At 48.8% G+C, this 25,865-nt stretch overlaps 1 protein-coding gene across 3 annotated transcripts; it reads left to right on the top strand.

Moving 5' to 3' along the window:
- Positions 1-722: 722 nt before the first annotated feature.
- On the top strand, positions 723-24,830 carry R3HDM4 (R3H domain containing 4). Of its 3 annotated transcripts, XM_077331665.1 has the most exons (8): positions 723-852; positions 8,516-8,670; positions 11,358-11,476; positions 14,648-14,771; positions 16,609-16,694; positions 18,388-18,473; positions 19,368-19,423; positions 20,539-24,830. In XM_077331665.1, the coding sequence occupies exons 1-8, from the start codon at positions 773-775 to the stop codon at positions 20,640-20,642; spliced, it is 810 nt and encodes a 269-aa protein (XP_077187780.1). In that variant the 5' UTR covers positions 723-772; the 3' UTR covers positions 20,643-24,830. The 3 variants fall into 3 exon arrangements, with proteins under 3 accessions (XP_077187780.1, XP_077187782.1, XP_077187781.1); XM_077331667.1 differs by lacking the exon at positions 18,388-18,473; XM_077331666.1 differs by lacking the exon at positions 19,368-19,423.
- The last annotated feature ends 1,035 nt before the right edge of the window (positions 24,831-25,865 follow it).

Here is a 25,865-nt window from a genome sequence, read left to right as displayed (position 1 = left end):
TAGTCGATTTCGAGCCCTTTCCCCTTTCTAACCATCTTAAAATTTTAAATCGGGAGCAGTTTTATGCGAAATGGCCCTTGATGCTCACCGCGCTGCATTCTGGGAGGGAGAGCATGCAAATGAGATGCCCTGGACCGGGCCGCCGCCACACAAATGGAATCCCCGCAAGCACAAAGAAAGATCCGCTCTGCCCAGTGCCTTGCAACCCACCCCCTTCTTCCTATTGCTGCACAGACTCTCTTTTGCATAAGTAGCAAATTTAAATTTTAACCTAAATACGTCTTCAAAAAGAATGCAACCCACCCAGCCCCTTCCACAGTTTGCAGCTCAGATCAGCAGGAGAGCCCTGCTGAATGAAGGTAACAAGGGGAGGAGGGGATTCGCTTTGCAACTCTCTAAACCCCGTGCATCCTTTAAACCAAGGATAGTCCAACTGCGGCCCTCCAGATGTCCATGGACTACAATTCCCATGATCCCCTGCCGGCATTCGCTGGCTATGGGCTACAATTTATTTATTTATATTTTTATTCATTCATATTTTTTATACCGCCCTCCCCGAAGTCTCAGGGCGGTTTACATATAACTGAGTCTATCCATGAAACCTGCTGGCAGGGGCTCATGGGAATTGTAGTCCAGAGCCAGCTCTGCGAAGTCCGTTTCCGGCTGGCCCCTCCTTGGCAGGGTGAGGGCAAGTGGGAAGGCTTCACTCCCCCACCTCTGACGTCACTTCCTGGCTCTGGCTCGCGCGCTCCCAGTCTCGGCTCTGCTCGACATGGTGGGGCTCGCGGGGAGGGACGGCGCGAGGGCGGGGGAGGAAGCCGCCGCCGCCCCCCCTCTGGCGCAACCCCTCGGGTGAGTAGCCGGGCCCGGGGGTGCCAGATCCAGGCCGGGAGCTTCCGGGGGATTCGGGGCCGCACCCTGGGGAGGGCGGGGAGCGCCGGGGGTGCAACGCCACCAAGCAGCCGGCGGTCTCCCGGGGAACTGGCCTCCAGATCGCCGGGCCCCACCTGGAGGTTGGCATCCAAAGTTGCAATGGGTCGGGGCGCAGAGAGAGACCTGGGAGAAAGGGGCACTGGATCACTGGATGGGCTCCTTTTCAGGGTTTCCACCCCCTTTTGGGCTCTCTGATTTTTAAACTGCTGGAAATGCCTTCTTTGGGGGGGGTTAGGAATATCCCCAGTTAGGAGGAGTTCTCACCGCTGAGATAGGAGGGGCATTTCAAACGAGGATGGCTTTTTGGAAACAGTCAGTCGGGAAGCATGCCCTCTTTTTTGGCTTTTTCAAAATGCAGTTCCCCTCTCCCAAGAAATGGGGTGGTGGGGTAGACTGCTCCTGGAATAGGGAGACTCTCCTTAGGCACTGCGGACAGCGGCCACTGTAGGTCCCCAGATTGGCCAGTGCTTCCTGCCTCTTGTGGCAGCAGGTTCCACAGGTTAATGCTCATTTTGTCGCCCTGTTTAGTTATCCACAAATGAGTTCTTCCCCCCCCCCCCGTGCTATATTCCCAAAGTCTCAGCAGTTTTATTATTTTTGATGATTAGGAAAAAATTTTTACTGTTTTTAATGAGTTGTATACATTTTTTTTCATTATTAAAACATGAAAGGACTGCTGATTTACTCATCTTAATTCACTATTGGTTTTTAGTTTTTTGAATGTATGTCAGCATGTATGATTTTTTGGGACATGTTTTATTAATGAGCATAAAATGCAAATAACTGAAATGAGTATACCTACTGTTTATCCTTAAGGAAGCACAAACACACATCGCCCTGGCTATTGGCTAGATGGCTTTGGAAGAGAGTTACAACTACTAGATCAGTGGGATTAAAGAAGGAGCAATCGATCAAGGACTGATTTATTTAACCACTTAGTTACTTCATTTTAGTCTCCACAATGGGTTCCAAAAGCAGTTTACATCATTCCCTTCTCTGTTTTCCCCTTGCAACAACAACCCTGTGAGGGAGTTTAGACTAAAAACGTTTGCCTGGCCCAAGATCACCCAGCACATTTCTATAGCAGAGTGAGGATTTGAACCTGCATCTGAACCTGTCAGACACTAACCACTACCTTGCACTGCTAACAAGTATGTAGCTACTGGCCCATCTGTTCCCATGTTGGGTCCCCCAGAACAGTCCTTTGGGGCAGAAAAATTCCTAAAGGGAAGCAAACTGTACATCGCCTTATGTGAAATTATTCTGATTTTGCTGTGGAGTAGGGGTCAGGAGTTGTAAAGTCATGGGTTCAAATGTTGACCCTTCTACAAACTTACATTTAGGTACAGTTTCTAGAGCAGGGGTAGCCAAACTGTGGCTCTCAGCAGCCCCTAACACAGTTTGGCCACCCCTGGAGTGAATTGTTTCTTGCAGGTTAGGAACTGTGGGACTTGTATTGGAATCCCTGCTGTTCCATGGCAGCTTGCAAGGTGACTTTGAGCCAGTCACAAACTCTCAGTCTAGCCTACCTCACAGGGTTGAGCCCTGAGCCCCTGGGGAGGGCGGTATATAAATATAATTAATTAATTAATTAATTAATTAATTGTTGTGAGGATAAAATGCAGGCATGGGGAAGAATATATGCAGTCTGGGCCCAATGTTTATGAGGGACCATTTGACTCCCTATTCTCCCCGCAGGGCTTTGTGCTCTGAAGGTACAAATAGGCTCATGATCCCCAGCCCTCTGGAGCAGGGGTAGTCAAACCGGGAGAGCGGCCACTGTCAAGACCAAGGGTAGTCAAACTGCGGCCCTCCAGATGTCCATGGACTACAATTCCCAGGAGCCCCCTGCCAGCGAATGCTGGCAGGGGGCTCCTGGGAATTGTAGTCCATGGACATCTGGAGAGCCGCAGTTTGACTACCCCTGCTCTGGAGGTTCGCCTGGCCTTGACCAGGGCCAGGGCCTTGTTGGTCCTGGCCCCTGCCTGGTGGAATGAGTTCCTAGGCAAGCTGAGGGCCCTGACAGAACTTCTTCACTTCCGTGGGGCCTGTATGATGGAGCTCCCCCACCAGGCACTCAGTCGGGGCCAGGTTGGTGAAAATCTGGCCGTTCCTCCGATCCCTTCAATGCTCTGCATCTGGGTTTACACCTTCTGGGCATGTGGCGGAATATATTTATTTAATGAATTGATTAATTGATTAATTAATTAAATGGATTTATATCTTGCTGCTCTCGGAAACCGGCTCAGGGCGGGTCACATAAACAATCTAGACAATAAAACCCGCCAGAAATACCCATTCAAACCCCAATTAATTACAGCAAACCCAACATATGGCAAAGCCAACTTCTGACTGCTTGGTAAAGGAGGGAGGGTTGGCGCAGGTGGAATGGAATTTTACTTCTGATTTTATTTTATGCATGTTGTAAGCTAGCAGCAGCATATAAATTTAAACAACAACAGTAATGAAGAAAGTAAGCCGCTTTGGGCTCCCATTGGAGTGAAAAGTGGTTTATTAAGAAAATAAGTTGGAAACTTACTCTGTGACCTTGAAAAAGGTCTCTCTGCCTGCCGTTCCCCTCTGTAAGATGAAGTAATGCCTGAGTCACTCATTAAGTCATCCTAGTCTTCTCAGAAGTGTTGAGTTCTAGTTATTTATTTATTTATATATTCTGCATCTTGTAATCGTCCTTGAATTCCAGCGAGAAAGAAGGGATCGTAAATGAGGGCAGTAAATACATCCTCAGCAAATTTACATCTTCTGAGTCCACTGAAGTCAATGAGTTTTGAAGGGAGTAATGCAGTTCAGGATTGCCGGGCAAGGGGCCTACCTTCCTGGGTCGTTGTTTGAATCACACAGTTAATAACAATTATTCGCAAATGGCATTAAGTTCTGAAAAGAGAGGCCCAGATTCATTGTTTGGCACTGGTTTCTTTAATCCATAGGTTTTCAACGACTTTTATTTCTTGCAAACCATTGTTGGCCTCTTCTAGCATGTCGTTTTCATCTCCTCCTCTTTAATTGCTCCATGACTAAAATTGATGAGCTCTTTATCCCTTTTTGTCTTTAATGTCAAATCTTGAAAGTATATTTTGGGGGAACAGCGAAGAGTCATGAAAAATTCTCCTGATTCAAGGCAGCTGAAGTTGTTTAACACCAGCCTGCTTTGCAGGACGGGGGCAGAAACAAGTGAGAGAATACAAAATTAGGGAGAGGCCACATCACATCACCCTAGTTCTTACAGTGGAGGGGGGGAAGCTATGAGGTCCCACGAGGGTGGGGTTTGGAGACAGTCCCATTGAATTCATTCATAAACAGTCTGGTGCTAAGGGTGAGTGGGCAGATGACACCCGGTTATTCCCGATGGTGAAAGCCCAGGCTGACCTTGAAGAGCTCCGAAAGGACCTCTGCGAACTAAGTGAGTGGGCGGCCACGTGGGGAAGGAAGGTCAATGCCAGGAAGTGTCAGGTGATGCCCATTGGGACAAACACACCGTCCTGGCTTCGAGCATGGGGTGAAAAGGGCAAACGCTGTGCCAGGAGTGATAAGGAAAGGGATTGAGAATAATACGGCCAGTATTGTAATGCGCCTGTATAGATCTCTGGTGCAGCCACATTTGGAATGCTGTGGTCAGTTCTGGTCACCGTGTCTCCAAAAGGACATTGCAAAGCTGCGTAAAAAACAGGGGAGGGCCACCAACAGGGTTAGGGGGTTGGAGCCCCTTCCCAATGAGCGAAGGCTGAGGACTTCTTCTCTGTTTAGAAAAGAGATAAATAAGGGGGAGCATGAGAGAGGTTTATCAAATTATAGACAGGGGAGAGAGAGAGGACAAAGGGAACTTTTTCTCCCTCTCTCACAGTGCGGGCATCCAGTGAAGCTGGTGGGTGGTAGGTTCAGGACAGACAAAAAGAAAGACAGTTTAACACAGAGAGTGATTATTGAAATGTCACAGTCTTTTTAGATCTGCTGTCACAAACCAGTTCTCTCAGAGCTCTCTCAGCCCCACCTACTTCACAGGGCGCCTCTTGTGGGGAGAGGAAGGGAAGGCTATTGTAAACCGCTTTGAGACTGAAATAAGGAGTATAAAAAACAACTCTTGTTCTCTCAGACTCCTTCGGGTAGTGAAAGGCAATTCTTCTGTGTGTGGATCCAGATATGCAGAAAAGAAATCTTCTAGACAAAAGGGGGGAAATATTCCATTTTAAATTTGTTTTTATGTTGTGTTTCCTAAAAGCTGCTTGGGATGACAGTTTTTTCCTGAAAAGCAGAGTTACAAGACAATACGGACAGTAAGGGCTGGTGGTGGAGGAACGGCCATGTGTGCGGGATCCTTTCAGGGGTGGAGCAGAACTGGATTGGTCCAGAAGGCCTGGCCAGGAGGCTGTGATTATCTTGCCCACCCATCCTGGGTGGAAAACAGGCAATACCAAAAGCCTCTCAAAGGAACAAAGGAACCACCAGAAAATGAACAAAGGGAGGGATATCTCTCTTCTGTCTCACAAATGAGATACTTCTTTGGTAGGCAAGAGAAAAAAAACTGAGAGAGAATTCCAAAAGCAGAATAATATGATTATTTATTTGTATATATATAAAAACAAATAATCATATTATTGTGTGTGTGTGTGTATGTATATGTATACTGCCCTCCCTTTTGGCTCAGGGCAGTTTATATTGAAAATAGAGAAGCAGCAAAACAATATACAAGTTCTTGGCATGATACAGAGGCATTTGTGAATATTTAACTGGCCACTTATAACTGTTTTGACATGATGGTTCCAGGTGCTGCGGTTGCTGGATATTGTTTCATATTTGAACATTTAGAAACCTAATCTGGGTTTCCCTTTAAAAAAGCAAGTTATAAAATTACATTTGTTAGGCAGGACTGAGGCAGGAATGACTATAATGCTAGTTTTAAGCACAGATTTATTTTGTTTTTTATTGAAAATATTTTATTTCTACTGAGCTCAAAGGAGCTGTGGGATTCCAATCTTGCGGAACAACATCCCTGTGTAGCAGGGCTGGCCAAAGTGTGGCTCTCCAGGTGTCCATGAACTACAGTTCCCATGAGTCTATTCCCATGACTACAATTCCCTGCTGTATAATAAATATATAATAAATTCCCTGCTGTATAATAAAGCAGCAGATCTGCAAAGCCAGCCTGCTGCATGACAGACAGAAAGGAGGCAGGAATGGCTTGTCACCAGTTGTCACTCACAACCAGTGGGTGTCGACCCTGGAGAAATGTGTCAGCCCCTGTGTGAAAGCATCAGTCAGCATAAGCCAAACATAATTAATTACAGCACCTGGGAGTCCATGGTGAACCTTTTGATTTTCCTGGATGAACCATTGCAGGTCTGAAAGCTATTCTTCTACCAACAACAACAAAACATAGAAGGGAATAAATAGTGTGAAAGGACTGAATTGGAATGCTAGACATTAAACATGGCTCCTTATCCTGGCTTAAACAGGGATGTGGGTTTCCTGTTCACTGCAGTTGTTAACAGCTCAACTTTAATTGGCTCTTCTTGACATTCTGGTAACTGATGTCAGTTAATTTTCTTATGCTTCAATTGGCTTTGTCTTCAGTGACTTGCCCTTTGTTACCCATTTGCTTTTCCACACCCTGTGAGCGAGAGTCCGAATCTCTGACTTCCCTCCTCATCTATCCTATTTAAAAACTGAATCCGTTTCAGTCTTTCATCCCCAAAATGTTTATGAGGGTCCACACGCCAAGCTTCTCCCTGCCCCCAACTTCAGCCTTTGCCTTCAGTAATTTTCCCTACAGAAATGTGAAATGTGTTTTCCTCATTGTAGCATCTGAAGATGCAAGCTCGCCAATGCTCGTGCAGGAATAGATGTTTAGCCTTTAAGGCGGGGGTCCCTGGCCTTTTTGAGCCTGCTGGAGGTGGGGGCTCCTGGAGGAGGAGCCACATGCAGAAGAAGCTCAAGGGCAGAAGTCGAATTGGCTTCCTGTGGAGGCGATTAGCACCTGCTTACTGGTGGTCTTCAAGCAGCAACTGGATGGATACTTATCAGGCATGGCCAAATGGTGGCTCTTCAGATGTCCATGGACACCAGTTCCCTTCCAGGGCTCATGGGAATTGGAGTCCATGGACATCTGGACATCCGTGTCCATGGACATCCGTTTGGCCACCCCTGCCGTATATGAGTTAGCCACGTATTCTAAACTCCTCATGTGAAGCTCTTGTTATGAACTTTGGACTTTTTTTAAAGTTCTAATTTAATCCCTTCTGGGAATTGCTTTATTGTCCTGACCTTGGCTCCATGATGTAACTAGGGAGGAATGTGTGTGGTTTCTGGAGGCTTTTGCATGCTTTTTATGCAACGTTTTTCCTACCCGGCACTCTAATCGGTGAACCAAGAGCTTGTGTGCGATTTATTTTCAGCAAGGGAAGCCTTGCTCCTGTTCTCTATACACTTCCAATAATGAGTTTTCCCACAAAACTGATTATTGGGATGGGGTGCAACAAGGACTCTGGTTGATGTGTAGCAGGGCTGGCCAAAGTGTGGCTCTCCAGGTGTCCATGGACTACAGTTCCCATGAGTCTATTCCCATGACTACAATACCCTGCTGTATAATAAAGCAGCAGATCTGCAAAGCCAGGCTAATTTAATCAAGATAGGGGGCTGCCTGAACAGAGTAGTTGGTATGTGGGCACATATGGGATGGGAGAGGCCCCTTCAGATACATGGGCCTTCAAGTGCTTTCAAGATTGAACAGGGCTTGGAAATCAACTAGCAGCCCTTATAGCTGTTTCAGATGGATGTCATGCTGCCCTCTGACAAAAATTGGCCAGCCACATTTTGGACTAGCTGCAGTTTCCAGGTTGTCTTCAAGAGCAGTCCAGCACAAGGCACATGGCAGTAATCCAACCATGAGGTTCCTGACACATGTATCAGAATGGCCAGGTTGGTGGAGCCAAAGAAAGGAGGCTAACCAGGGACGCTTGGTAGAAGGCACTTAGGACCATTGTGCTGCTGACCGGCTTTTGAGAGAGTAAGGCTGGGTCCATGAGACACCAACTCCACTCTGAGTAAGACAGGTGGCTCCTGTCCCTTTAAAACAGGAGTTTTGGCTTTGGCTCTCCAGATGTCCATTGACTACGACTCCCATGAGCCCCAGGGGCTCAACTGAGAACCAGTTTGGCCAGCCCCACTCTAAAGCATCAGGTTGCCTGATCAGCATAACCTCCACCGTGCCTGAATTCAGCACTGTTCTTTCTGCCATAACAGATGGAAGAAGATGATGCTTTGTGTTTGGTTTCTTAATGCAAAATGTCATAAAATATTGTTCGAAAAATCGAGAGTACAGAAGCACGACCACTGGTGCTCAGCAAATGTATTCTCCTTTTAACATTGCCCTGTCCTTTCCGATTTTAGATCAGATTTAATCATCCTATAACTTGGCTGCCAGATATTTGGCAGCACTTCTATAGCACAATGTATCTAAAACCACCTGCCCGGTTTGTTCCACTTAATAGTGCAGAAGGAGCAGAGACTGGATCGGATCGGGAAAGTGCCGAAATAACCCTCTTCTTTCTCTGCTTCTGCCGTCCTACAGGAGGATTGGAAATTGCCTGCCGCCTCTGGCCAATTCTTCCACCAAGAGATTCTCGCCAGCCAAACGGAAACAGCATTACATTAACCAGGCCATTCGCAACTCAGACCTCATTCCCAAGGCCAAAGGACGCAAGAGTCTCCAGCGGCTAGAGAACAGTAAGGGGTCCCCAGACAGGAACGCTCTCCTCGTTATGAAAAGCTCTGAGGAGAATAGTTCCCATGAAGCCCTGCCTCCTGTTTCCGACAGACCCGCAAGAGGGATAGAGATTCCGTCCCCTCCCCGTGGCTTATCCTAAGCAGCCAGTGTCCAGATGTAGACTCCCTTCTGAACTTGGAGGTTCTACTTAGATAGCAGAGGTGCTTTCTCAACCAGGGTTTCTTGATGGCCCTGGAAGGATGGGAGTTAATTTTTAAATATATTTTTTAAATTTGTTAAACTTTTATCAGGTGGTATGACCACATATGGTCATGTTGGCCTCCCCAATGGCCAATGATGGGCCTGGAGGGGGTGGAGGAAGGGGAGGGGCCTCAAGTGGGCGTGTCCACAGCTCTGCTTCCCAACAATATTCTGCACGATCGCATCACTTCTGGGGTTTCTTGAAGCCTGAAGAACATTTCAGGGGTTCCTCAGCGGTAAAGAAGTTAAGAAAGGCTGGGCCAGATTATGCCTTTAAATCAGATATGAAAGCAGTAGGTCTTTCCTGTTCTCCATGCCTGATCTAGTATTCAGACGCAAACTCCCTGTGAACAGAGAGGCTCCATTTAGCTAGTCTGGTGAAAACTATTCAGCAACCCATTATTCTATGTAAATTGTTCCTGACCAGTTCTCCTACCCATGGTGACATCCAGTAGCAATGAATTCTGCAAGTTAAATCAGTAGCCCCTGAGGTGTATTCTGTAATGCAGGAGTAGTCAACCTGTGGTCCGTGGCCCACTACTGGGCCACGAAGGCCTCGGTGACGGGCCGCCACGCCTGCCTCTCCCCACAGAGAGAAGCTCACCCGGCCGCAAGCCGCTTCACTCACAGCCCGGCTAGTTTTCTGCTGTGAGAGCTGGGGGGGAAGATGCAAGCGTGGCCGCTGGCACGCCAGCAGGCACAAACGCTCATGCGCGGAGCTCCCGCTTATGTGCGTTAGCCCCCCCTGGTGGTGAAAATGTGCATGCATGGAGCTACCGTGCAAGTGCGTTCTCACCACCAGGGGGCGCTAACGCGCATGCGCGGCACCCGGGCCACCGGCTCTTCACCACCCCCCGGAGGCAGACCTCAACCTTAAAAAGGTTGGGGACCGCTACTGTAACGAATCTACTTCCCGTCAGCTTTAATGAATTCTCTCTCCACATCAGGCCTAATTTTCTAAACCTCTGTCTTGCTCCTCCCCCAGAGATAAATCCTTGGAAAGCCAAAGAAGTTGGGGAATTTGCCTGTTTACTTGGCCTCCCCTTTGGCTCCCTGCTGGCATCCCAAACCTGCTCATCCTCCCCCAAGGCTTCCTGCACTTTGGTCCTCAGCATTTTTCTTCAGTTCTTCAAACGGCAGCAGGTTTCAGGCAGTTGCGGAAGAAAATCAAAATCAGTGGCCTTCCTTTGCTGGAGCTTGAAAACGGCTGCTTGATACTTCCCCTCCTTGCCAAAAGTCATGCAGGTGACTCTTCAGAGGGCTCAGAGCGACAGATCTATTGCAGTGTTCGCTTCTGTAAACGGGGCCCAACCTTATGGGATGCATAATGTTATATATTGTAATAATGTTCCACGTAAATTTATACAATGTTCCATGTAAACCGCCCAGAGCTGCAAAAGAATGGGCGGTATAAAAATCCAAATAAATAAATAAACGCAACGTATTTCACAGGAAATACCTTGAGTCCAGGGGTTCCCGGCCTTTTAAAATGTGGAGGCACCTTTGCTATTCTGGCACAGTGCGGTGAGCACAGCTACAAAATGACGGCACCCTAGTCACAGAACTTGGCCAGCAGGAACCAGAAACGAGAGCCTGGTTGATGACCTTCAAATATTGGCTAAAGACCCGTTACCACGCCCAGCCAAACAGTTTATTACTCAGACGTTTGGGTAATTCTTGCTTACCTTTAAAAAAATGACTCGGAAAATTCGGCCTTGACCTCTCGAGGCTTTTAGCTCCTGAGGAAGTGGCATTACAGAAACTGAGAACCCAGAGACTAGAAGCCACAGATGCCCACTTAATGAGCTCTTCAGTAAACAGTCTATGATGTTTCCCTCGGTTCCGGGAAATATCTCCATGTTTTGGATGGAAACTCATTAAAAAGAGCTTATTTGTTAGCCTGTTTAAATATTTTCCCATCAAATTCAACCTGGGGCAGGTTCCAACAAATTCCTCCCTCCCCAGACACGCCAATTCAAATACTGCTAGAATGCCCACAATTTGCTCATTGCTGACCCTTGCTAAGTGGCCAGCTGAAGAAATCAAGTCTCCTTTGTGTAGACGAGAAACGCTGGATAGTTGGTATCTCTCTGAAGCCACTTTCCAAAACTCCTTAGTGGGTAGTAGAAAAGGTGGGGGCAGGCAGTGACACCCATGGGCGCTAGGTTGGGGTCCCTTGCGTTTAGTCTTTAAGGCACCACAAGAATCTTGGGTCAGTTGCAGCAAATGCAGCTACTCCCCTGCAACAGCCCAACTCCGACGGGTGTCTGCATTTATACCTGGAGACAGCCCGCAGGGGCGAGGGTGTGAGTGTTTTCAGTTGGGTCTTGTATCCATTTCCCTGCAGCTGGGAATGGGGATATGGCTCCTGGATTTCTCCCTAGGAAGGATTCAAGGCCATTTTTATTTGACTAAGTTTTGATTATTTTTTTCCTTTTGTTCGCAGCCCGGTATCTGATGACTCTTCTGGAACAGGATGATTATGGCTCCGAAGACGGGGAACCAGCACCCTCAGCAGCCCCGAGCATTTTCTCTGAAGCGTGCAACAACGAGTCTTATATGAGGGTATGTGCACCCTGCATTTCAGATCTGCCAACAGGAAGCTCCCCCCCCCCATTTTTTAGCTGAACCCTCCCCATTTGTACATTTGCATTGAGATGTGAGCTTCCTCTGTAGGGATGGGTCAGAACTGGGAGCAAGAGCCCCCAAACCCCACAGAAATAGCCCGGGCTGTGTGAGCTGCTGGCACTGGGCCACAGGCACTCTTGAGGGGGTCCGCGGTCTTTCCCCCCCTGCCTTAATGGCCTCTGCCACAAACTAGGGAACCAGTCACTTCCATTGCCCCCCCCTCCCCTCCCGAGCAGGAGTGAGTTCTCTTGTGGTTTCTGTGCCACAGAGGAGAGGGGGCGGAGCCTGCAAGACTTCTGGTGACATGTGACTTCCAGGGGCGTGGCAGTGAGCATGGCCACCTGACATCACTTCCAGGGCTCCTCAACGCCTGAAAACTTGTTCAGGGACTCCTCCATAGTCAAAAGGTTGTAAAAGGTTGAAAACAGAATTTCTGGGTTTGGCAGTTCGCGGGGGAAGCGCATGTGTGCTACCTCAGCTCAGCTCAGCAGACATGGTGGTGCACTGGCGCACTGATTACTGTTCAGGAAAGGGGGGTGGACTTCTCTAGCCCTGGAAACACCAATAATGGCCTTCCAGAGCTAAGAGGCAGCCCTGGCCAATAATAAGGGAGCACCCATTCTGCTCTATGGGATCAGAATGGGAAGCTCCATCCCTTTGGAGGGTAGGGAATCTTGCTGAAATCGCTTGCAGCCCCTTTTTTCTGACAGTGGGGGCCTCTCAGCTATAACGCCAATGCTCATTTTGCTTCCCCGTGCTTCTAAGCTGTCAGATGCTCAATGGGCCAGCCCAGACTGGTTCATCTTGCTGGAGGGTTGGATCCTCTGGATTTGGGTGTTCAGTTTGGGAGCACCACAAACTCCAAACCAAACTGGAATTTTACAGTTTGTGACCACCCCCGTTGCTGTTTAATGCCCACCTTCCTTTGCAAGACCGCCAGTCGCAGTCAACCTTGCATAACCCAAGTAGCCCAGGTTGAAGAGAGCCACCTTGCAAGAACTGGGCCACTTCACCAAGTGAGTTCAGGCACGCAACCCAAACTCAGAGGCGAAGTGCAGATCTCAAAGTCCGTGTGTTTTGCAAGAGCAGGAAAACGATGGAGATGAATCAGAGAGCTTAATTGTTTGGTGGTTTTAATGACCGTGGTGGGTCATGGACTCTCACTTCCTGTTCAGGGCAGGAATAGGTATCTGGAAAGGAGACACAAGATAACGATTGTACACAGTGTTGTGCGCTCCAAGCACTGGGGGATCACCGAGGACAGCTGTGACACACTGGAGCTGATCAGGAGGCTTTGTGGTGCTGGGTGCCAAATTCAGCTCTTGAGAGCACAGCAAGACATGGCAGTGCACAGCTGTGATGTCAGCCATGGGGAGGGGGGATGGATGGATACATGGATGGATGGATAAGAATAAGAATAATAAACTTAGCAGTGTGCATCTCGTAGCCATGGGAAGGGGGTTGAATGAATGAATAGAAGAAAATGGAGAAGTTGTTGTTTACATATATTGGACCAGGCTTTCTCTACCAGGAAACCTGGAAGGGTTATTGAATGGGTGAAAGTTAATTAATTTCTAATATATTTTTAAAATTTGTTAAACATTTATTGGGTAATGTGACCATATATGGCCATGTTGACCCCCCAAAAAATGGCCAAGAGCAGGTGGGAAGGGGCGGGGCCTCTGAGTGGGCGTGTCCACAGCTCTGCTTCCCAGCCCTATCCTGCACCGTCCGGCCACTTCTGGGGTTTCTCGAAGCCTAAAGGGTATTTCAGGGGTTTCTCAACCGTAAAAAAGTTGAGAAAGGCTATATTAGACTAACAAAGCTTTAATGCATAACAAGCAGTAAAATATTCATTAAAATCAAACGGTATTTTCTTTTTACTGTTTTATATTTTTTAACTCTTTGTTATATACTAAAGCTTTGTTAATTTGATATATGTAAACCTATGACTATTTCCGCTGTTATTAAGCCTCTTGTCAACCTTCTTGGTTACCAGGTTCTTCTGGAGTGAAATTTTTCGTCTCCCTCTTGGTTTTGCGGGCATGGGGAAGAGGCCAAAATGCCAGGTGGCCATAATATGCTTTTTGGCTTCCTCTGCTGGAGGGCTGTATCTTGTGGCCTGCAGAGGGATGACTCAACAGGATCCGAGTCATGCCGCCTCCTTCCTGCCCATCCAGTTTCCTTTGCTCACCTCCTTTGTTTTCAAGTGCCCCCGAAAATGAGTAAATATTAGCTTGTTCTTTTGAAATTCAAAGCAGCTATGAAGTGAAACTTCGGCTTGGGAGGGTGGGGAGCGGCTTGTGCAGATTTGCCACTAGAGATGTTAATAACAAATACAAGCCACTTCCTCCCCACACCCTCATGGAGGTAGCCGCTAGCCATAGGGGTGGAACGGAACCTCCATGGTCAGAAGCAGTCTGCTCACAGAGTCTGAACGTGCAGAGAGGGCGGGGCACTAGGCTGCATAAAGAATAAATTTGATTTTATTTGTGAAGGGAAACAGCTGTGTATAGAAAGAGAGATACAGACATGACTGTCTTCAGGGGTGCCCAATCACCATTAGCCCCTGCTGCCACCACGTGATAGCAGAAGCTCATGGAAATTGTAGTTCATGGACATCTGGAGAGCCACAGTTTGGCCATCCCGGCGCAGAGGCTGTGGTCTTTCCCTGATGTTGTCTCCTAGCTCTGGGATTCTGTGTTTTAGTGCCTGTGAATGCAGAGGCTCCCCTCAGTCACCGTGGCTGGTAACCATTGATAGACTTGTCCTCCATGAATCTATCCAATCCCCTTTTCAAGCTATCTAGGCCTGTGGCCGTCACGACATCCTCGGGCAGCGGATCCCACAATTTAATCCCTCTGCATGTAAAGTAGTCTTTCCTTTGGTCCGTCCTGAACCTACTGCCCATCAGCTTCACTGGACACCTTCACTGAAGGCCCAGTATTTCGGGGGAGGGAGGAAATTGTATTGCTTTGTCCACTCTCTCCATCCCATGCGTGATTTCAGAAGCCTCCCTGCAGCTGAAAACTGAGTTGGCAAGGAATGTGTGGAGGGAGGGGTTGGAACCAGGGCTGTGTCCCGTGACCTGCTGTGTCTGTCACTCAGATCTGGAACGATTTCGTGAACCGCTCTGGGGAAGAGCAGGAGCGAGTCATCTCGTACTTGGAGGAAAAAGCCACAAAGAAGCAGAGACAGAAGTTGGCCGGGAGGGCGGAGGATAACTGGAAAGGTACGGAGGTGGGGAGGGACTTCAGAATGGCCCCCGCTGTGTCTTCTGCTCCATCCACCCTCAGGCGTGCTTAATAGCTTGTCAGGGAAGGGGCAGAGCCACAGGCGGGGAGAGCCGCGTGGGTGCCAGAAGTGCATATTTTACCTTTTTAACATATCGCACCAAGGGTACCAAGAATCACGGAAAAGGTTTTGCAGTGACACCTTTGAGCCCAACAGCATTTTATTCTGGGTATGAACCCCCAGGTCTGGGCGTTTTGGGCGTCCAAAGCCATTCGCTCCCGATGTGGCTAGCGCCACGCTGCAGGAGACAGGGGAGGGGAGGCATGGGCGTCAGTGCGCTGACACCTGTCCCTCCCCTTCCCCCCTGCTGTGTGGTGCCGGCCACTTCGGTTCCGCTGCTTTAGATCAACTGCCGCACAAAAGGTATGATGTTATAGTATAATACTATGTCCTCTTTAACGTATCTATCTACAAAAGGCTGGACATCGGATCTGTTCTGGTGCTCTGGTGAGAGCCAGGGTCTTATGTGGGCTTTGGAAGCTCATGGGTCTCTGTTTAAAAAAACGGCCTGATGCTGCTATGACAAACCCATATTCGACCTGCCCTTCAGCAGCTGCATTGGCTACTACTTGAGTTCCAGGTCACGTTCAGGGAGCTGATCTTAACCCTTAAGGCAGGGGTAGTCAAACTGCGGCCCTCCAGATGTCCATGGACTACAATTCCCAGGAGCCCCCTGCCAGCGAATGCTGGCAGGGGGCTCCTGGGAATTGTAGTCCATGGACATCTGGAGGGCCGCAGTTTGACTACCCCTGCCTTAAGGCCTCACAAGTCCCGGGCCTTGCCTATTTGAGGGACCATCTGTCCGAGTAGGTAACCCCAAAGCGCTCTGCAAATTCCGACTTCTTGGGGGTCCCCAGCCCCCAGCTTGTGTGACTGGCCTCAACCAGAGCCAGGGCCTTTTCTGCCCTGGAACCAGCCTAGGGGAATATGCAGCACAGTTTCTGCAGCAATGTTTTCCCCTGTGGAGGTCCGCCCCTAGAGCAGATTGACGGGGCACAACCCAATGGGTGCAGAAAGAGCCTAGGACTGAGATCACAAGCCCCTACCCGTGGAAATGTTTCGGAGCACTTTCCTTTTCAACTGTGTTTCAGCGCTTTGGTTCTAATGGTTTAATCGCTGATTTGTACTGGATTTTACACGTTGTCAACCGCCCCAAGCCTGTTCACCAAGAGGGGCAGGTTATGAATCAAATAAATAAATTTGATGTCAACAGTCACCCTGCGATTTAAATATATTTAAAATTAATTAACTCCCACCCAATTGCCGAACTTCCTCTGCGGCCATCATGAAATTCCAGGTTGAGATAGCCTGGTCCAAGAGGAGGCCCTCCCCTCTGGGACTCGTTACTGAGTGTTTTCTTGCCTAGCAGTCACTTGTCTGATTCCCCGCTCCTCCACATACTGCCACAATAGATGGAAGAGAGCCCTGTAGTGCAGGGCTGGCCAAATGGTGGCTCTCCAGATGGCCATGGACTACAATTCCCAGGGGCACCAGGGGCTCTTGGGAATTGTAGTCCATGGACATCTTGAGAGCCACCATTTGCTGTAGTAGGTCACCTGCCAAGCGCAGTCTTACTGTGGGACTTCACTGAAGACCCCTCAGTGAACATCCATCACAGGTGAGCACAACACGGTTTTTTCTCAGTGCATGCTTTTGCAGTTGCGATAAGCCCACGTTGAACAGTGTGTCAGTAGCTCAGCAGTCACAGATCTGTGCCAGGTCTCACTGTTCAACAGACTGGAGAATTTTTTTCCTCTTCTTCCTTTCCTTTGCAGAACATCTTGCATATACGCCCAAAGAATGTTTCCAGCGCATCAGCCGACGCCTGCGCATGACCCTGAAGCGTGGCCGCATCCCCACGGTATGTTTCCAGGTTGGAGGTGGGGGTGAGGGGGAACATCATCTTTGTTTCAAGAGAGGGAATCGCGGGGCCTGTCCGGGTTAGGGCCCAATTGCTTTGTGCCTGCTGATTGGGCCCTCACCCGAGCCTGTCTGTGGCCTCCGGGGGAGTGGCGTGAGTAGAGAAGGAGGCCGCATCCAGGGGGGGAGGGGGGAGGAGGCCTTGCCCCTGGGCCTAGTAGCACACCCGCCGTCTCGAAGAGGCCTTGGCTATGCTTCTGGGCACCGGGGGAAGGTCGCGACGCAGGCCGGGAGGGGGCCTTTCAATCTAGTGCCCTGAATAAATCTATGTTGGTCTTAACGGTGCTACTGGACGCTGCTTTTTTAAATAAAGCACAGCTCTGATCTGTAGTTAGAAAAGCACCAGATCTTTTTCTGGCCCTGCTCTTGTTCTTTGGAGGAAAGAAGAGATGTTTTGATATCGTTATTAAAATAGTGAATCAAACCCTGCCAGGTATTCAGCTTCAGTTCAAAGCAGTATTGCGCACGTAGAAAGGCCTACACCAGGGGTAGTCAAACTGCGGCCCTCCAGATTTCCATGGACTACAATTCCTATGAGCCCCTGCCAGCAAATGAGAATTGTAGTCCATGGACATCTGGAGGGCTGCATTTTGACTACCCCTGGCCTACACAAATCAATGAACCCTTTAGTGAAATGGCAGGGTAAGAACCTAAAAATAAATATTAACAGTCATTGAAACTAGTAAATCAACGTTGTGATTGTCAAAAAAATAACCTTTGTAATCTATACATCTCATTCTGAACATGGACGAAGTGTGCAGATTGATAACCCCAAATGGGAGGGCCGGTTACACACGTGCGGCCAAGTCCTACTTCACAGGGACGGTGTGAGGATTAAACGGAGCCAGTTTGGTTCCCCATCGAGAAGAAGCAAGCAGTTCTGCAGGGCCCCCAAGACAGAGCCGTTCCGCTGGGGCTGCAGGGGAGGCCTTACTCTACCCAACGCCCCCAGGCTGCCCTCCTCAGCGAGGGCCAACCTATATGAAGACACCCCTCCCCCAAATTTCCCATACACTGAAGCTGTGCAATTTCAGAATGTTTTAACTGCATTGAACTAATTTCAATTTTGTATATTTCTGGAATGTGTATATTTCATTGGTGCCGTAATCTGCCCTGAGTCTTTTCGAGAAAGGGCAGGATAAAAGTGGAACCACAAACAAAAGAACGGAGTGAGTCAATAAGTGCCGGATCGGGGCGGCGGAGGGGGGGGGGGATTCTATGCTGCAGCTGGACCGTTTAAGTGTCATTCAGGGACATCCAGTCTGGAAGGCAGAGGGCGTCCTTTGCCCTGGAGTCGCTGTTCCGTGCAAGCCGGTCCAGATGTTTATCTTAAGATCGGGCAGGTCTATGCAGCTGCTGGAGGTCTGGACCAGTGGGCAGCACCCAAGCTGGCAGAGTCTTGACCAGGGGTAGTCAAACTGCGGCCCTCCAGATGTCCATGGACTACAACTCCCAGGAGCATTCGCTGGCAGGGGGCTCCTGGGAATTGTAGTCCATGGACATCTGGAGGGCCGCAGTTTGACTACCCCTGGTCTTGACAGTGGCTGCTCTCCCGCAGAGTGCCTCGGGGATTTCCCTTGGTGATTTGAGCGCATGCGTGACCCGCTTAAAGGCCTCCTTTCTTACCTTTGTAGGGGACCCTGGAATGTCTGGAGGAGGAGATACTGACCTTTTTTTCTGTTAGCCCCCGCTCTGTCTACACGGCAATGATGGATAATAGGTAACTGCGGGTTCCGTGTGAGCAGCGCCTCCTTGTGTCCAACCTGAGCGGCCTACTTGCAGCTTCCGACTCAGACAGCACCCAGCCCCTGTACCCGCCACCGTGAGGGCATTCGCCGCTAGCACTCACGCATGGGAGTCCTCGTTCCTGAGAGCCCGGTGTGACGCGGTGGTTCAGGTGTCGGACTAGGATCTGGGGGGCCCAGGTTCAAATCCCCACTTGTGCCATGGAAGGTGACCACGGGCTAGTCTCGCTCTCTCCACACAACAACCCTGCCTCACAGGGTTGTTGTGTGGATAAAATGGAAGAGAGGAGAACGATTTCAGCTGCTTAGCCAACCGTGCTGTGGCTGGAAGGCAGGGTAGAAATAATCTGTTTTTTTATCAGTCAGAAGTCTTATCTGAGCTGCAAATTTCTTTTGATACCTGAGTCATTTTGGACTTCAAGGACCCAGGATACCACTTGGGGTGTTTTTTTTGGGGGGGGGGGAGAAGATGCTCTAGTACTGAGACGAAACACAATTAAGACAGTGTTTTTTTTGGGGGGGGAAGGACTGCATGGAATCTTCACCCCTTTCCCACCCTCTTCTGTGCTGCCTTCATCACCGTAGACTTGCTTCGGCAGCCAATGAGGACTAGAAACTTGGCTTTGCAAAAAGGAATAAATGCTTTAAATGGTTGTGGGAAGGGGCCAGACATGAGAATCTTCCTTCCTCCCCCCTCCCCTCTGCAAATTTGGATAACAGCTCCATGAAGGTGTGGGGTGAGCAGTTTGGCTTGTTTGGCAGGCATTCTGCTGCAGAGGTTGGTTTGCACGTGCCCCACGGCAGCAGCTGGGAAGGGCTCCCTCACTTGGACTGCAGCCCCGTTAATTCCTTCCTTTGTTTTCTTGCAGTTTCGAGCGGCTGCTGCTTCACGCCCTCTGCCAGTACATGGATCTTGTCTCTGCCAGTGAGAATGATTCCCCCCCCCCCCAATATATCCTCCCTGCTGTGTGAAAGGCTCTCCTTGTCTCCCAGGGAAGCGTCTCCCTTTTCCTCGGCCCCCTCCACTTCCTTATTGGGCTTCACTAACCTCTTCATGTTCTCCCCCTTTTGCAAAGGAAAGATCAAGAGGTCCCAATTCCTCATTTAAAGTTAGCCAGCCGGGTACACAGAAGGACTCTGGTCCCAGCCCCAAATCGACAGCCCCAGAACCAAACTTGGTATAACAGCTGGCTGCCTCTGAGCATGCACAGAATACTGTTCTCTCCCTATGAAGTAAAGCACTGCTGGCCCTTTCACTAAGAAGGATGCAGAGTTTCCAGGTCTGGAGGTGTGTAAACGTGTAAACATGACTTCTTAGAGTACCAGAATCTCTCAGTCGAGAAGCTCATCCTGACACAGGTTACATAAATGAATGGAATTTGGGACAAGGGCCAGACTTACATATTTGACACACAACAAATCGACATAGGAATTCAGGAGATTGAGGCCAGTTTTAGACAATATTGAACAGTAAAATCTAAGATGAAAAGGAAAAAAGGGATCTTCAGACTGCACATACTAAACGGAAGTGGGAAGTGGGTTGCTGTGGGTTTTCCAGGCTGCGTGGCCCTGGTCAGGTCATTGTAGGCCCTGATGCTTCACCAGTAACTGCAACTACCACCTTCAGAGATAGGACATGGCAAGATGGGAATCCATGCCGTAGCCTCCCTCGAAAGATGCCAGCTGCAGTTCCCGGGGAAACATCACAGTCTAAACCTACCAGGCCATGGCAACACAGCCTGGAAAACCCACAACTGGTTAACTCTGGCCTGCGACAACTCATAGAACTGAAACTCTTACATTGGCAATGATGCTTTTAAACACAGCGAGAGAGAGAGAGAGACAGAGAGCACGAGCACATTTGGAGTTTTGTAGGAGAAAAAATGAAATCATGCAGAATTATTTTGTTAAACAAAAGGCATGCCTGGAGGGTTCCCTACAATCTCTCAGTGCACCGCAGATGGACATCTCGCAGGGGCCTGTGATGGGGTAGCTGCCGGCACGAGCCCCAGCCTTAATGTCTGCAATCTTTCTGTCCAGGTTCCGGCGATGAAGGAAAGCGGCAGATGAAGGTCAGCAACAAGCGGACCGTCTTCCTACCCCCAGCCCTCCTGCTTTCCACGTACCTGGAGCAAATGAGCTGATAGAGGGGGAGACGACCTCCTCTTTCGTCCGCCCTCTCCCATCGGCTTTTCCTAATATTTAAAAGAGAAATTGATGTGCGTGTGTTAATGCTAGAGTGGGGGGTGGGTGGCCCACTTTAGATGGCAAGGGGCTGCAATTTCGTCTCGTTTGAGTGCTTGGGGGGGGGGGGATTCGGCACCGTGGGACGGAGCGTGGGACCTGGGAGAGTTCTCCAACTAAAGTCCGAAGAGTAATTGGGATGGCCCATAAAAAGCCCTCTCCACAGCCGGCGAGGTCACCTGCTCTTTGCCTCACGTGGGCTAAGTCGACCCGAAATTTCTTTGCTCAGAAGAAGCCGTTGGCCTTTCTCAGGGCCCCCTTTCAGAGCTTCGCAATGAGGGAAGTCACTGGCTCCCCCCATACAGTGTTAGGCCCCCGATATTTTATTGATTTTAATCCAGTTTTAAAGGTGCCCTCAAGTCCTAAAAAAGTGAATCTATTTTTGATATAAGTCTTTAAAAAAAAAGACCCTCTGGGGAATCTTTTGTGCTGAGGCACTTCCTGTTCCCATACAGGAAGTGATCTCTTTTCCTAAGAGGAGGCCTTCCTGCTCCGCTTCCATGGACCGGGATGCATCTCATAAAACAGGCATTGCCCCCAGACAGACCACGTGATGTTCTCTTCACAGCTCCGCACTCGTATTGAAATTTGTACAAGCCTCATGAAGGGAATCGTTTGGTAACTCCGAAGGGTTTTCATGAGGTTGCACCCCCTGGAGCACCTCTGATCGAGGTTGGGAGGGAGGGGCCTTGGGGGAGACTTCAAGGCCCAGGAGCAGTGAAATTCCCTGACATCCCCCCCCCTCCAGTACACAATACACACACACACACACACACATATGTGCACTCAAGTGCTCTTCTCTCTCAACAATACACAGACATGCACTTGTTCTTCTCTCTCAGCTTCTCCTCTGAGAAGCGCCAAGTGTTTTGAGCCCCAATAAAGTGACAAAACATGAATTTTCCAGTCACTTGTTGGGGGTTGATGGCCTTTTGAAGTTTCAGCAAAGAAGGCCTTTAACACATTTTTAGAGCTTTTTGGTTTTTGTTTTTAATGGTGTGACCTGTCCCCTCTTTTGCAAGCACATTTTGGGAAGTCTGAAAAAGCACACGTTTCCCCCGCACGGAACCTGCGCACGCCACATCTGCGCTGCACATTCTGTCCCCGTCAGCAACGGTGGCTTCTGTTCCTACGATTTTTTACTCCTGGTTTGATACGCCGAGTAATTTAAGCATGATGATGCAGAATCATTGTTGACTCTGACCTTAACTAGGAAGGGCAATAAAGAACCATCAGTTTTATGGGCTTAAGCTTTGCTTTGGTGCGGCATAACGAAATATTGATTTTTCTTTTCAGTGCCTTAAATTCTTGGCTGAATTGTTGTCTTGAAAGTGAGGCTAGAACATTAAAAGAACATTGTGTTACTAGGTCAGTGTGCTCCCTCCAAAGAGCCACAAAAGCCCAGTAGCAGCACTCCCCTGTTTTTTGTGCCTGGCTTTTTTCGGAGGTAACCTGCTTCTGAACATGGAGGTTCCATATTCAGTGAACGGGTTTTCAGGAACTGGTTCTTGGTTTTTGGAGGCTGCCGTGTTGACATGATCAGCCGTCAGTATGTCTGGATCAGGAGTCCTTGGTGGTTTTGCAGAATAATTTTTTTTAAAAAATTTAAACTGTTTTGTTTACTCCAAATTATTCCCAGGCAAGCGTAGACTTTGGGTGGGATCCCAGGGAGGATTTCTTCAGGTGGAAGCAACTTCCGTCCCCGACGTCCCTCTCTCACAGCAGCCCCAAATACCCCCAACTCAATACCTAAAGGAACGGGGGAAAGCCCCCCCTTCTCTGCCTGAAGGTCTGCTGTGAGAAGAGGAAACAGGTCAGCTCTCCCCTTCTGTCTGTGGATTTCCTCGCTAGGATCCAGCCCTTTGTTTGGCCATACAGAGCAGACTCAGCCCAGATAGTTCCTCTCCATACCCCCCTAGTCAAATCGCCCCATTTTCTAAACTCAGAAATCTCTTTCTCCTTTTTCTATGCAGATATCCTTCAGCTTAAAGATCAGGGTGTCATGTCTATTTCTCAAGTTGGTAGGTTCTGCCATTGTGGCTCTTAAGAAATGAGTTACCAGGACAGGAGCCAGCTCTTTTTTTTTTTTAAAGGGGTCTTCAGTGCCATCAAGAACGATCCCGAGCAGCCTTTCAAAGAGACCCTGTGGCTGTTTTAATGCAGCCCCTCAAACAAGCCTCTGAAAATCACTAGCTCTTAAGAGTAGCTGTGTTGGTCTGAAGTAGCACAATAATACCAGAGTCCAGGGGCACCTTTAAGACCAACAAAGATTTATTCAAGGCATGAGCTTTTGAGTGCAAGCACCCTTCGTCAGACTCGACTTGCATCGAAAGCTCACGCCTTGAATAAATCTTTGTTGGTCTTAAAGGTGCTCCTGGATTCTGATATTATTTAGCTCTTAAGAGGTGGTGCAAAGCATTTCCCTGCCTGCACAGATCTTCACCCCATGATGGCTCAAGGGTGAGGCCTCTTGAAAAGAAAGCCCTGTTTGATCACAGAGGTAATCTTATTTTAGGGCTCTTTGCTGGACACTATATCGGTACATTCAGACGGGGGGGGGGGGTCCTCACGGAACAAGTGTCTGCCTATTTTTAGGAATGGTGGCTAGAGCCAAGATTTTTGTCTCCGGTTTCATACCCATATCGGGGACTTTGTTAAACTCAGGTAATCCCCCCTCGCCAAGAAGCCTGTGAACTGAGGTGCTTTTCCCCAAGTTTGGATTCCCCAGTCAAGTTACTCCCACCTTATTTTTTATGTTCCAATTCAACAGCAGAAACTGGCAGGCAACCTCCTACAGACTCTGTTTCCATGTTGCTTGAATGGGCAGAGGTGCAGAAGCTTGGCCCCCTGTGGAGACATTATAAGAAGGGAAGGCCAAAGTATCAAGCAGGGGTGCGACAGGCATTCTCCCCTGGACCCTTCGCTCTTGCTGATGTAGTCTAGCCATTAGTTTTGGGGATTGCTGTTTTTCAGCCCTGAATGCTGAGGTCTGAATCTTGGGTGGATGGCGTCTAATGTGAAAACTATATTCTGAAATGTGATACCTTGTATTAATTGTGGAGGTTTGCTTTCCCTGATGCATATTTTGGAACGTGGAGGTGAAATATCAGCCTGACAGATCAGGTGCTTTTTCAGCTCCATCTCCCTGCCCCACCCCTAAAAATTCAGCAGCGTTTGTAACTGGAAGTATTGGTGCGAATAATCAAATAGATATTCGTTATTCCAAATGTTCACAAGTAACATTCTGTTTCTGCGCCAGGGGGGGCTTTTGGGGGGGACAGCTGGGCCTCAGGAGCGTTCGGCCAAGATTTTTAAAAACTAGTCCACAGTTTTCTACCCTGCATTAGATCAGCAGGGTTGGTGCGAGAGTGGGACAGCTTTTGGGTTTCACCGAACGCTTCATCAGGCATCGTCGGCAGAATTCACCATGTTGGGAAAGAGATTTGTTTGGGTGTGATTTCGTGAGAACTCTTCTCCAGAGTTTCACTTCTGTCCGCATCAGCTTTTCTCCATGTGATTTTTTTAAAGTGACAAACCAAAGTTTTTCTTTTGTGTTTTTAACTTCAGGCAGACAAATAGCGTCCAGCTGAGTCCATTCTGCTTTGTGCAAAAGCAGCATTTGAGGGCTGTAATTCATAGGTTCTTTGCTAAGAAGTTGTTTCAGTGGGGAGGGTGAAGTGACCTGTGCCCTCACACTCCCCCCCCCTTGAGTAGCATGAGCAGTGTCTTTTATAGTCCATTTCTTAACATTAGGGCTGGTTGTACAGAATCAAGGCAGCAAAGCTTTTCCTGGACTCCGTCTGTATGTCCCAGGGACGTGGGATGGAGGGAGTCCCTCCGTGCCGTGATGCTCCCCCGAAATTTTAAAAGTGAGGGCTTGTGGAAATCTAGTGGTTCAAGGTTTCCCAGTTCTTTCTCCCTGATAATGACATTCTACATTCAGGGATGTGTTTTATTTTGTGGCCCAGACCAGACATGATTTCGCAGAATGTGTGAACAGAGTTTGGATTCTGTTGGGGGGGGGGTGCCCAGTTGTGATCACCGTTGTGTTAAAAGATGTTTCTGTGTAAATAAATATTTCAATACTTGCTCTCTTTGCTTTCTTCCCACTAACCCTTCGGATGGCAAGTGTGGGGAACGCCCTTTTATCTCTAGGCCAGGGTTTCATGAATCCTTGGGGAGGGTTTCCCAAATGGGTGGGAAATTATTTTTTAATATATTTTGTTAAACATTAGTTAAACATGAAGTGATATATATGGTCATGTCCACCCATTCCCCCCTTCCAAAATGGCCAATGATGGGCCTGGAAGGGGTGGGAAGGGGAGGGGCCTCTGAGTGGGCGTGTCCACAGCTCTGCTTCCCAACCCTGTTCTGCACCATCCTGCCACTTCTGGGGTTTCTCAAAGCCTCAAGAATACTTCAGGGGGGTTCAATGGTAAAAAGGCTGAGAAAGGCTGTTCTAGACAGAGGTTCTGAGCAGCAGTGGTGAAACTATGATAGCGTTGCCACTTGGATATGAGCTGTTGCTGCTTGGGTTTCAGTGTCCTGGGCCTCTGCAATTGCATTTCTAGAGCTGTCCATAATCTGATCCACCCACCCATCCCCCTAAAACAAGCAGGAAGTGGACAGATTCACTCTACAATACATCATAAGACTGACTGGGGGGGGGGGGTGAGGATCCCAGGGGCTTTTCTGCAACTAACCATACAAGGCCTTGTCTAATGAAGAACAGGAAACAAGCTTTAACCAGGAGCTCATTCCATCAGGTGGGGGCCAGGACCGAAAAGGCCCTGGCCCTGGTGCAGGCCAGGCGCACCTCCCATTATCTTGCATTTAGTTTATTTCATGTCTGAAACGGGGGGGGGGGCGACACAGGCTCTTGTTTTTGTTGCCCCCTGTTTGTTACCTCCAAGCAGGTGGTTTCAGACTTTTAGCAATGGGTGACTCCTCTTGTGAAGAGCCTTGCTCAGGTCTCGCCCACCAAGGGCCAGGGATCCATCTCATTTGGGGTCTTTTCCTAGCGTAGTTGTCTTTGCCAGTGGCTCTTGTCTTTTGAGATGGGGCGAAAGTCTGATAGCTTTGGTTTAGTCCTTGTTGCTTCTAGGGGGGAGCATTGAAAATGA

Source organism: Paroedura picta, chromosome 4 (genome assembly GCF_049243985.1).
Source record: "Paroedura picta isolate Pp20150507F chromosome 4, Ppicta_v3.0, whole genome shotgun sequence".
Classification (NCBI taxonomy): domain Eukaryota; kingdom Metazoa; phylum Chordata; class Lepidosauria; order Squamata; family Gekkonidae; genus Paroedura; species Paroedura picta.
The sequence above is the reverse complement of the archived record's forward strand: the minus strand, read 5'-3'. Positions and strand labels throughout refer to the sequence as shown.

Excerpts from the sequence above, each read along its gene's own strand:
- R3HDM4 (XM_077331665.1), top strand. The coding sequence starts at position 773 with ATGGTGGGGCTCGCGGGGAGGGACGGCGCGAGGGCGGGGGAGGAAGCC. Across the intron at positions 8,671-11,357 it reads TCTCCAGCGGCTAGAGAACA|CCCGGTATCTGATGACTCTT; the intron begins GTAAGGGGTCCC and ends TTTTGTTCGCAG. Across the intron at positions 18,474-19,367 it reads ACGGCAATGATGGATAATAG|TTTCGAGCGGCTGCTGCTTC; the intron begins GTAACTGCGGGT and ends GTTTTCTTGCAG.